The sequence below is a fragment of the Grus americana genome, chromosome 14 (assembly GCF_028858705.1).
Source record: "Grus americana isolate bGruAme1 chromosome 14, bGruAme1.mat, whole genome shotgun sequence".
Classification (NCBI taxonomy): Eukaryota; Metazoa; Chordata; class Aves; order Gruiformes; family Gruidae; genus Grus; species Grus americana.
Window position 1 is genome coordinate 1,044,973 of NC_072865.1, and position 12,407 is coordinate 1,057,379.

A 12,407-nucleotide genomic window follows, 5' to 3' on the forward strand; every position below is an offset into this window, starting at 1 on the left:
TGGTCCTTCCAGCGTCGGCCGCTTGCAGGCTGCCAGCGAGGCGAGCGGGTAACAGCAGGCTGTGACTGCCGCGCGGCATCACGCCTCGCCATCTGAGGAGACGCAACTTCCAGAACCGCTTTGCTTTCCATATGCTTGTGCAGATACCGTAACATCCAAATCCCTGCTCTGGTGAAGCACCATATGGGGGGAGCTCTGCAAAGGCGGGATCCTTCACCTTCTCCCAGGAAGGGGCCGTCGGAAAGGGGCCTCTGAAGAACAGCCAAGTACCACGGATGAAAAATAATAATAATAAAAACACCATCCCAGGATACTCAGCCCCAGAAGTGAGCAATTGCCTGGTTTTCTGGCTCTTGCAGACCCCGCTTGCCCACAGCGATGCTTCCCGATTCGAGTGCGTGCGTGGCTGGTGAGCGATGAGCGCCGGGCCGTGCAGGGAGGCGATTTCAGCAGCACCCAGCCCCAACGGCCCCCCAGACAGCGGTGCAGAAGGGAGGAAGCTACGACAATAAACCCAAATTATGAGTCTGTCGTTCAAAGAACAGCGCTGCTGGGCAAGAGGATTGCGGACGGCTTCCTCCCACCCCCGGCAGCCTTCCTCTCTTTCTATCTTTGCAGCAGCTACCGGGGGCACGTAAAGCCTTCTCGGCTGGGCACCATCTGCAGACCCTGGGACCTGCCTGGCACGGATGGCACCGAGAAAAGGCCACAGCTGGCTGCCTCTCCACGTCCAGAAGAGATATCCTGCCTTTCCCTCTGTATCCTCCTCCTCCTGCCATGCCCTGTGTTATCTCCATCGCTGACTCAGCCACCGAGCCGTCCCTCGCCAAGGCGTCTTTAAAATGGCAGAGGATAAAAGTATTTCAAAGTATTCTTGGAAATACTTTGGCAGATAACCCCTGATGCAATGATGGCTTTTCCAGAAGTATTGCTGCTGGTGACAGTACTTTCAAATCATAGCATCAGAAAAATCTCTGTTCGAGAGAGGGAGGCAGAAGAATCTCACCCTGCGACCACTGAACTGTTATTTTCAGCCCAACCCAGAAACAAATGAGGAAAAACGCCTCTTCCACCTTCAAGGGAGAATAATCCCCAGCCTGCAGGGAAGCGTTTAACACGAACCGATGCTAAATCACAGCGCGTGAGAAAGCACGTATGTATCTATCTATATATCTACGTGTGTATATATATATGACAGTTGAAGGATACCAACTTATTTATTCTTGTCTGTGCTCTCGCAGTGTATATGCACTGATTTATTTGAACGGCAAGACACAAATTAGCTGCAGTTTTCAGCCGCCCAATGCCACAACACTGAGAGCTGCACTTTTCACCAGCGTATTGTATAACACCTAACCCGCGCACAGAAACGATTAATACGGAGTGGCTCTTTTCATTTATCGTCATCCTAAACAGAAGGTCATCTCTTCCCCCAGCAGTGACGCTGGAGCAGAAGGCAATAGCAACACCTTCATTTGCCACCTCCGAGCCGCTATAAATAGGCATTTTTCTAGCAGTTGGACCACAGCTACCTGGCAGGTGCCATTGCATGAACCACTCCACACAGATCACCGCTGTGACTTGTCTGGTTTTTCCCAACACGTCTCTTTCTTTCTTTCACGGTGTTATTTGTACCAGGGAAATACAGCAGGCTAAAAGCTACATGACTTTTTTTTTTTTTTTACATACCACAGTAGAAACAGTTACCGAGTTATATTTGTCAGAGTCACAGTAGTTTATGCATATTTGCTATTCACAGACTGCAGAATATTGCCAATAACCTCACTGGTGGGGACTGACAACACGGAGATACATGCATTCATGTGAGACCATAATCAATGATGTCTATACTGTATTAAGCACATTCATTTTTTTAAACACCTTCCAGTAAAATTGATTCCTTTAAATTTGTAGTTAAAACTTTTTTTTTTTCCACAATTACGCACAAAATAACCTGTAAACAATTTGACATTACACTTATGTACAAGTGAACCACGTTGGAAAGTAGAGAGGTAATTCAGTGGGTGCCACTTAGTCTACATCAATGTGCAACAGACTGACTCAGCCTCAGCAAAGTCATCAAGTGCTTGTATGAGGTCCGAAAATGTAACATGAACAAGGCCCCGAAGAGATCACAAAAATCACCAAACCCCCCTCTAAATCCTGTGTTGGCTGGGACAATATTGCACTGGCAGCACTCGCTCCTCGAACGCGGGGACGTCTGACCAGACCCAAGCGCCCGGGTCGCATCGCATCCTGCAAACGGTGGGGAAGGGGCCAGCCCCCCGCTGCCCCCCACGCCTGGCCCCGGGACGTCACGGAGGACTCCCCGGTCGAAGTCCAGAGATTCCCGCTCAGCCAGCTGGGCCCTGACATCCTTCTGCTTCACATTGGTACGTTTTGTCTGGTTAATTCTGAATTCTGCTTTTTCGTGTTCGCTTTAGCATTGCTATAGTTTAAAATCTGTAATAGCATACTTATAAACTGATTTTTTTTTTTTTTTAGCTAAGTGATATCGATGCCAAGAAAAATAAAGAATGTATTTTTATAATATAAATAATTTAAAAGTGCTTTTCTGTTCTTTTACTATTAATCTACAAAACCCCGTTGGGGCATAAACTATCCATAAGACTGGACAATTATTTTGTACCATGATACACATGGGGCCTTATGCATAAAATACTCTGAAAGTCAAGTCCACGTGCATACTCGCAATGGTGGCAAGGGCTTCGGGGCAGGGTAAGAAGTTGGAAAGTTTTCTTCAGCCCTTCTCGGGCTGGGAGAGCAGCGTGAGACGTGGCTGAAGGGCTTGGTTACGTTATGGTCATTGCCAATAAAAACCAACCTCGGTTCCTCCTTCAGCCCACAATGTTGCAAATAAAACTGACAAATGGACTCACAAAGCTAGAATTAAAAACCCAAAACGTGTCCCCCAGAGTGCTGTGAAGCATCTATATGGTGCATGCAGATGATTTAGGGAAAAAAAAAAAAACCCAAAAAGAAATCATTTGGTCCCCAGGGGTCTGTGTAAACTCACACGTCCTCCCCTTGTCCGCCCCTGACGCGTTGGGTCCTGCCCAGGGGTCGGTCTGTCTCCAGGCGTCCGGGCGTCTAACAAAGCCCTTGGAAAACTGGTGCTTCTGACCGTGAAAGGCGAGAGCAGGCGCGGGTCGCCAAGGCCAGCGGGGATGCGCGCGGCTGCCATGGGAGCTGAGCCGAGCCCAGCCGAGCCGAGCCCAGCCAAGCTGAGCCCAGCCGAGCTGAGCCCAGCCAAGCCGAGCCCAGGCGCCAGCCGCGCTCGCAGCAGGACGGTGCCGGGACACCACGTGCACCCAGCGGCTGGGGGGGGTGGCCATGTCACCCACCGGTGAGGCACTCACCCGCGGTGCGCTTGTGCAGGGCTGCGTATGCCTACAACGCTCCGTCAGCCCGGTGTCCTAAGCCAAGCTTAAGCCATACTAAATAGGGCAGGGTAACTAAAGACCGGCTCTGCAAGCCCACCAGCGAACACCCAGACCTGTTCGCCACACGCAGAAGCGATGAACATCGCGAGCAATGGAAGCGGATGTGAATTTTAGTACAGCTTAACGGCTTTCTCTCATCCTCGCCGACACAAGCGCCCATTTTTCTTGAGAAAAGGTGTTTTAGCAGAGTCTCAGTCCCACTGAAGTCAGCGTAAGCTTTCGAATTAGTTTCCACAGAACTTACATTTGGTCTTTGTTATGCGTGGAAAGTAGCCCAAAGCCCAGTTTGCTCCCCAGGTACTTTAGAAAGAATAAAGTACTCTGCTAACTGAGTTTCCTTTTGGCTGGTACCGGTAAGCGACCAAAGCCGTCCCAGGGACAGACACGGGTTCTCTCACTGAAACAAATGGCTAGCGGTGCCGTGCCCTGCAGACGGGGTGCACGACCTTGCCCAAAAGGCGTTAAGTACGCGCCTGTCGTCCCGAGGTGCACGTATATATCTATCTAAATGTAGTATATGTGCTTGTATATATGTATACGTACGAGTGCGTGACATTATTTTTGGGAAGGGGTCTTCCAGAGTTAACGTGCACCCTCCTGCGATAAGAACAGCGGGGGTCTCAGTGCCTGTACGGGAGGACAACACCCGCGGCAGAAGGTTCGGTTGCTCTCTCCTGCCGCCCACCCGTGAACCACGGGGCCGTCGTGGAGCAGCATTTTTAATTACCCTGCTGCCTGTCTCTACCTGGCCGTGGTTCCTCCACACCACCGCACGGTGCCCCCCGCTCTGCCCCCGCCCCAGCGGCAGCCCAGCTGCGAGGGCCGGTGCTGGCAGGGTCCTGTGCCCCGCGGTGGTCCTGCGGCCGCCTGACGCTGGCAGAACAAGGTGCCCGGAGCGTGGCTCTTTGGTGGGGAGTGGTTCTCGCCGTGGGGTATTGGTGGTCCAGAGAAAAGCAGCGAGGCAAGGAGGGCGAGAAGGGGACCTCTGAACGGCAGTAAGGGGTGCTGTGCAGCATCCAGCATTTCGGCTCAGCCCCCCAGGAGGGTGGCGGGCTCCCCACCGCTGCCCGGGGCTCCTCTGCAGCAGAGGCTGCTCCACCTCCAGCCCGCAGTCAGCCTGGACAGCAAAACGCCTCGGAGCACAGCCCCTGCCTCCTACACCACCACCCGTAAAACCATCACAGCACGAAGTGAGACCGGAATTAGATCCCTGCAGCGGCACGGCAGAAAGTGCAGACCCACGCACGCACGCACGCGAGTGTGCACCCACACGCCTGGGCACCTGCTCTCCTCCGCTCCAGCCTAAATTGTGTGTCCTAGCAGATCCGGCCTGCCTGTGATTACTGAAGTTTAAGACCTTTATTTCTGTAGCACTGGAGAGTAATAACCATTTCATCTAAAACTGAAGACATGAAGGCCACATAAATCAAGCCCGTTCGGGCGCATTTCATTTGGTCTAATTTTTCTACAGTTATTAATCATCGTGCAATCCTGCGCACCCTGAACGTCAGTCTGGGAACACACACACCCGCAGAGCACCTGTTCTTCCACTGTCACACGTATTTTATAGCCCAAATATTTGTGATATTAAAAAGAGACAGGGAATAATCCGGAGTGGTGGGAAGGACAAGGTTTTAGCTGCAGTCTGCTGCCAAGGAAGAGGGGTGATCCATCCCGAACTGCATGCTCAGCTGGAAATCCCGCGGGAGAGCCCTATCTGTTCCCCAGTTTTGTTTGCTTGGTGCTGGAATGGGGGGGCAAGGTGCAGGAAATGTTAAGTAGGAAAAGAACAATGTTCTAAACCAACCAACAGATAACTAGGGGCAGCCAAATCTGTGGATCTTGTGCAAAACATTGATTTCCGTGTGAAAATGTGCCTTTTGAGCAGGTAAGTGGAAGGCTGCACAACTACCATGCCTGAACTCGAGGGTGAGTGAAATGTCTTAAAACCTGAATTGGTTCCAGAGCCCGATCCCACGAAGTGCTGCGTTTTCTCACGGAGCCCAGCACTTCCCAGGTCAGACCCTGTATTTCACCATCCGCACTCTGCGTTACCAACACTGCGTGCTCAAGGTAAGAAATAGCACCCTTCTCGCGTGTAAAACCTCAGCGGAGACGATGCCGAGCTGCCACGTCCAAGCCCTGTTCTCCAAAGACTGGGAGATGTATCACTGGGAGGGTTCTTCCCCCTCCCTGCAGCCAGCTCATGCTTATGGATCACTCTGGACAAGTATTGCTGCCTCTTTTTTTTGCTGGTAAAATTTGCGTCCTCACTAATAAACACCTGCATAACATCTGCAGCTGAGCGATGGGTACGAACCTCTGCCCGTGTGCTCGTGCAGACCTGACGGTTCTTCTGGCGACACAAAAGTGTCACAGCCAGGCGCGTGGGCGCAACGGAGCCCCGCGAGCACAAAGAGACCACCTTGCTGCGACGGCACGAAGATCGACAGGAATAATCTGCACACGCTTGACATCATCTCCCATAGCAGTCTCCAAAATTTAAGAGGGGGGAGGCCCTGGAACCTGCAGGACACTAAATAAGTCAGAATCAAAGTGCTTTGTGTTACCAGCACTATCACTTCCCATATTTTTATTTTTTTATATATATATAATCTCCTTCTTCCCGTGCCTTTAGAATACGAATAATCCACCTCAAACACTCTAGCTGGTTTGCTCTCTGCTATGGCCAAAACAGGTTAGCTGGAGCAATTCATGTTCCCATCGCTTCCCCGGGCTCGCCTGCCCCGGCAGCCTGAGCTCACTCCCGAGCTGAGCACCCTGCGCTGAGCGCCCCGACGCTTGACCTGCTCGGGGTTTTCTTGCCCTACGCCTTTGAGCACGTGCTAGCACTCGGTTCCTGGGCGCTGCATGGTCCTTGCTGCTGTGCTCCTGCCCGGCCGTGACAGCCTGCTGCTCCCCACAAGACCGGCCCGTTCCCCGTCCCCGAGCCCCCGGGGGGCTGCGGGACCCCCGCTCTGGTCAGCGCAGGACCGGCCTTTCCCAGGGCTCCCCGGCCGGCGTGCGGTGGCGAACACGCGACACGGGGTGCAGTTTGCTGCTTACGTCGTGCCACCGGCTGCGGACGGAACCGACACCGAGACGGGCGTCTGCAGCGGGGAGCAGGGGTACGGCCTTGCGGGGCGGCCGCTTTCTCTGGAAACGCTCCCGCTGGAGCGGCGCCGCTCCCGTCCTCCCGCGCTCCGTCCCCCGCCAGGCAAACGCTGCCCGCGGCTGGAGGTGGATCATCGCTTGTGCTTGCTCCCGTGCCGGGCAGGACCCGGTGCCGCTTGCCCTGCCAGCTGGGGCCACGCGCGCCCGGCACGCCTGCCGAAATCAGCCGCCCTCGCCAGCACGGCCGCTCCGCCTGCACCGCACGCGACCCTGGAAGAATTCCTACGGCTTTCCGACCGGGATCATCACGCGTTTAACCCGCTGGCACCGCAGAGCCTTGACAAACACGACAAGAGGCGCAGGGAGGACACAGAGGGAACGAGATCACCAAAACCACACGGAATATTTTGCTGACAGCAACAAAGACCCACACGCTGTGCCCTGGTCTCCACTGAAACACATTTACAGTGTCTCGGAGAGGGGGGAAGAGAGCGAGCGTGGGGGAGAGACAGCCAGATGGGTTTTCTACTGTTCAACCCTCAAAGACCTGAAGAAGAAACGGAACATCCACAGACTGCTAAAAAATGCTCTTTTCTGAGAAAGTGCAGTTATAAGGAGAGAGCCAGAAAATCTTTAAGCAATATATATTGATATATATATACATATATATATACACAGAGATATATATACACACATATATATATGCACATATATATACATACACATGCTTAAGGTAAACTGTCATGGCATAGCTTGTGTCTTTGAGCTGTGTACGTCCCTCCCAACAAACGCACTACACGGAGAACGCAGAAGGCATGCAGTCCACAGACACCCCGGACACTGCCTGCTCACGGGCCGTGTTCCCACCGGCGCCGGCAGCATCCGCACGTGAGCATCTCTTGTTGTCGCTATGGTCGTGCCCTTAAGGTATTCAGCTTGTGTAAGACTCAGAGTTTACAAACAAAAGCGTTTGTCATTGTGCTTCCACGACTGGAAAAATATCGTTACCCTATGACTATAAATGTTAAGGTGAAATAGGCAAATTAGGCAGTACTATAGAGATGGATATTTTTTTTTTTTTTTGGTGACCTAACAAATAATTATATCGGGAATTATTTTCGTATCACTTAGAATCTTGCCCTAATGGTAATAAGGTCGTGTGCTTTCCCCACCCTGAGCCTATAGGTGGTACTTCCGCAGCAGTTCGGATTGCCAGGGATGTTTCCTTTCCGGAAACCTGTCTGGGATTTTGATTTTGAGGAAATCCTGGATACATTTTTCTAGCTCCTCCTCGATGGACAGCTTCTCCTTCACCGCTTTTTTCTTGCTGGAGTTGGACTCGCGGGAGCCGGAGGTGAGAGTCCGGAGCAGGTCGCTCTTCCTCCGGATCTCGGACTGCTGCAGCAGCTGCACCGGCCCCTTCTTGGCCGGCCGGTCCAGAGTCTGTATGTTGGGCTGGCGGGTGACGGGGCCGCAGATGACGGTCTCCTGGGGGGAGCTGGCCTCCGACTGGCTGTCGCAGCTCGACGTCGACAGCTCGTTGCACGACGTGCCGCTCTCTCCCTCCTTGTCGCCCTTGCCGTTCTTGCAGCAGCAGTCGCAGTGGGACGAGGACCACCGGGAGGGCTCACCTGCAAGAGGAACAGTGTCCCGGGGTTAGCGACAGCTCTGAACCCCCCGCCCACACCCACAAACAGCCTGCTCGCCCACCGCCGGGCTCGCTGCTCCCGCCGAGACCCGCGGGGGAACTTTCTCAAACGTCACCCCAAACCGTCAGCAAAACCTCCGCCCGGTCTCGAGGAGCAGCTGGTTGCCTTTAACCTTGGAGCTCCTGCATCCGCTCCGCTTGCACGCGTCCCTCAGGTCCCCCCTGAGACATCCAACGCGTGTCTGAAAGCGTTCTGAGATCCTCAGTGAGAAACGGTCACGCGAGGACCCAGTCGGGTGTTTAACCACAGCGAGCAACCATCGCGTCAGGAACCCTGACTGCTTTTCACGCTTGTAACGATTTTCAGCCCTTCCAGGCTTGTAGTGATTTGGTCTGCCCACCAACCCAAGGCCAAACCCGGAGCGGATCACGCGGGGTTTTTTCTCCCTCAAGACAAAATCCCGATGAAGTCCACAGGAATTTTGCCTGAGGAAAGACAGAGAAAAAGCAGAATGAGGACTTCAGACTTTGACATTCCCAATCCATTCCTTCAAGTTTTACCTGCACGAGGGGTTCCTTTGAAGCCAATAAACTTGTGTTTAGGTTACTAGTTCAAAACAGACAAACAAATGATAAGATTTTGGCTGCCAGAGGAAGGCAGCACCCAGGGGCAGGACGTGGCAAAGCCTGCTGCCCCCTCCCGTCTCCGCAAAACGGAGTCCAACAGCTCGTCTTGGCACTGATCTTCCTGGGTTTGCACTTCATAAAGACAAGTCTGGACAGGAGGGAATAAAACTCGTTTTAGGAAGGGTCTGTCTGTGCTGGTGTGCAAAGAAGTCCGGCTGTAGCGGAGGTGGCTGCGGGGACCGAGAGGTCTGACCTGGGAACGCCAGGCTGCTGAAACCCCTCGAGCCCTCCCGGACCACGCGCTCTTCTGCCTCAAAGGACAGCACCAAACATGCCGTTAAATCCACCCTACCTTGTTTTTCCCCTGTTAAAATCAAAGACCCGTAGATTCTGCCACAATCTTCTTCGCACAATTACACACAACTGCAGAGTCCTACCCCTCATTAGCAACCGCACATAACGAACCAGCGCAGGCCAACGCCCTGCCAGGGGCTCTGCCCCAGAACAGACCACCCTAAGCACCGCGGCACGTGCCGGCGGCTCTCCTGCATGGCCGAGAGGAGAATCCAGCCCCGTGGTGGGGCACAGCACCACCACCACCGCTCCAGGGAGGCATCACGGCTGCCCCGTGGCATTTCCCTGCACCCCGGGACGAGCCGGCTCACAGCAAACACCCTGCGGGAGAATCCCACCGCTGCCAGGCACGGAGCCGCCCCGCCGGTGGGTGGGTTTGCCAGCAGACGGGTTATACCAGACTCGCTGCCCCCGTCTCCTCCCAGCACCGCGTGCTGCCACCCAGCGTGGTCCCATCAGAGGGAGCAGCGCTACCGGGAATCGTGGCTGGCACCGCAGCCGGAGGTCTACAGCAAGGTGACCCTGAGAAGGGAACGGCAGAGCCACGTCTACAGAGAGCAGAATACACAGATCCTGGGGACGGGCAGCTCGCACTCGTCTTTTTCTGGATCTTACAGGTAAGATCCTGGCAGTCACAAAGAAATTCAGCGTTGGGGGTTTCGGTCTAATCCCCAGCACGCGGCGAGCGAGCAGGGGGCTGCGGGAGGCACGCCAGCACGGGCAGCCCTCGCAGCAGCGGCGAGCCAGGGAGCCAGCATCCCTGCGTGACAGCACCACGGGACGCGCAGACACGCGGCCCAGGAAATCAGACACTTTCCCAATGGCATGAAACAAAACAAAACAAGATGCTCTTCGTGTCTAAACAAAACGTTCAGACAATACTGCTCTCACTGCTCAGAAAAACGTTTGTTATTATTCTCATCTGTAATCATCACAGTCTTTATACTTTCATTCAATTAAATATGACTATTTGTTCTTTCTTAAGTAACAAATCGAGCAGCATTCAGGTGACCATTGGCTACTTACGTCAATAAACATCTCTCCCACAACACAAAGGATATATACAGCCGTTATAAAATTGAGAACTGGGCATCAGAACGTGCCTGGCGTCCCCAGGCTCCAGGGAGCGGCGTTTGGGAAATTGTCTTTTCCATTACTGACAGCTATAGCATCCCTAATCCCTCCAGACATCGCTTCCTCTCTGAGGCTCAATAGCGCAGCCAGCCTTGGCTGTAAGAGGGTGCAGCCAGAGCCGCCAGCCTCCGTCCCGGTGGGCAGCACCCCCAGCGTCCCCCCCGCAGCGTCCCCCCAGCGCCCGACGGACAACTCGCCCGCCGCTGCGGGAGCCTGCCCCTGCATGAGGGCTCGGTCACGCACAAAGCAGGCTTGTGGGAGACACGGCCCTTCATCTGCGTAACCCAGCGGAGATGGGAACCCTGAATAGCACGGAATTTATTTCCTGGTTCATGTAGCACATGGCTTGATTTTTCTCTTTTTCAGCTGGAGACCTGCCCAAACGCAATAATCCGTGACAAAGGGGAAGAGCTGGCATTGATAACAACTGTTCCCTGACCAAACCACTGCAATAATCATGGATTTAAATGTCATTTGGAAGCATCCATCTTCCCGCTAAAATGTAATTATCATTTCCAACTCGTGCAGATTGGTAACATTATCCAGGAAAAGCACAATTCAGCTTTGCAGCTTCGGAGCAGCAACACAGCCCTGGTCGCAGCACGAGAAGGAACCCCGGCCAGTGTCGCACCCGGTGCTCCTGGGATCCAAGGGGTCCATTTGCTGCCACCGCTCCAGAAACAGGTCCCCATTAAAATGGGGCAAAAAAAGAAAAAAGAAAAGGGAAATGTCGCTGCCGACTTCAAACCCCCAAGCCTTGGGAGCAGGCGCTGGAGGAAGGGGGTTTGCAAACTCCTGGCAGCTAACTGTTAAAAAACTGCGCTGCTGATAGTTGCTGCCCTGCTCCCCCTTTTCTCCATCTTTTTGCAACCACAGAGCACAGTGCGCATGATTTGCAGAAGCAGGTGTAAAAACAAGTCAGGAAGCCCCTCCTCATCTCTTCCTTCCTCTTCCTTGTCAATGATGAAGGAGTCTTTCAGTCTGTGAGCTGCGTGGCTAAATTTAATTTATAGACTTGCTTCAAGACCTGTTCTGTATCTTGTCTGAAAAAAGTCAATAATGGCTAAATTGAAATTTTTCATAATTTGCTGGGCTTTGACAAAGGCATTACGAACTGAGCCTCTGTAAAACCCTGATCTCACGTGCTTCTGAAAAACAGGTCCATGAGCTGTATTGATTTGCAGCTCCTTACTGCAGTTGATGTTACAGCTCGGTGAGGGGTTTCCGGCGCTGCAGGTACCGAGCGCTCCCTGCCAGGGACCGCTCCGCAGCCTCTGCCCTTCCCGAGCACCGAAACGTTCATTCCAGCCAGCAACCGCCAGCGCTCGAAAGGCAAAAATGCCTCGGGTGGAAGGGGACCGGCGAGGGTGTTTCTGGCCGGCCCTGGGGAAACACGGAGACGCGGGAGGGGAGTGCGTCCGGCTGGCTTCCCTCTTCCCACCTAAAGTCAGTCATTTTCCCCCGCTGCTTGTGCGCGTTTAAGGACGACCGTGAATCCTAACGGAGGAAATAATACATTCGACGAGCACCACTGCTGCCACCAGCTCTTTCACGACGTGTTTTCCCTGCTCGGGACGCCGGGCTTCCCCCCCTGGCACGGCCCCGGACGGCAGCGCTGGGGATGCTCACCCACTCCCACCCGGGAGAGTGTGCTCCCACCCCCTTTGCTGCTTCCCCACCCCACGCTGAACCGAACAAAGTCTGAAAAACGGTGAAAAATGAGTTGAGAGGGAAAGGTTACTGCTCAGGTCAGTTCCCATCAGCGCACCGTGCAACCTCCTCCTACGTCCCACCTCTGGCTCCGAGCGCGGCAGTTTTCGGTGCCTTCCTAACAGCTTCTAAGCAAATTCATAGGGACATTCAGCTAAAGCCCACCCACATCCCATAGTAACGGGACAGCCCATGAAACCCAAATCAAAGGGCTGCGCTTGCCTAGCCAAGGAACAACACTTCCAACACGCACCTGAAGTGCCCAAAGAGCCCGGACAGCGAACGCCAGACCCCGCGCATCAGACCCCTGCAGCGGTGCAGGACATTGCTGCGATCACCTAATGAAACTCTGCAAA

At 53.8% G+C, this 12,407-nt stretch overlaps 1 protein-coding gene across 4 annotated transcripts in view; it reads right to left on the bottom strand.

The window, feature by feature from the left end:
- Positions 1 to 7,757: 7,757 nt before the first annotated feature.
- Positions 7,758 to 12,407, bottom strand: part of KCTD16 (potassium channel tetramerization domain containing 16) — a 73,805-nt gene continuing 69,155 nt past the window's right edge. For all 4 annotated transcript variants that reach the window (XM_054841505.1, XM_054841504.1, XM_054841503.1 and 1 more), the window contains exon 3: positions 7,758 to 8,209. In XM_054841505.1, coding sequence (XP_054697480.1) covers positions 7,758 to 8,209 — 452 coding nt within the window. The remainder of the gene's footprint in view (positions 8,210 to 12,407) is intronic.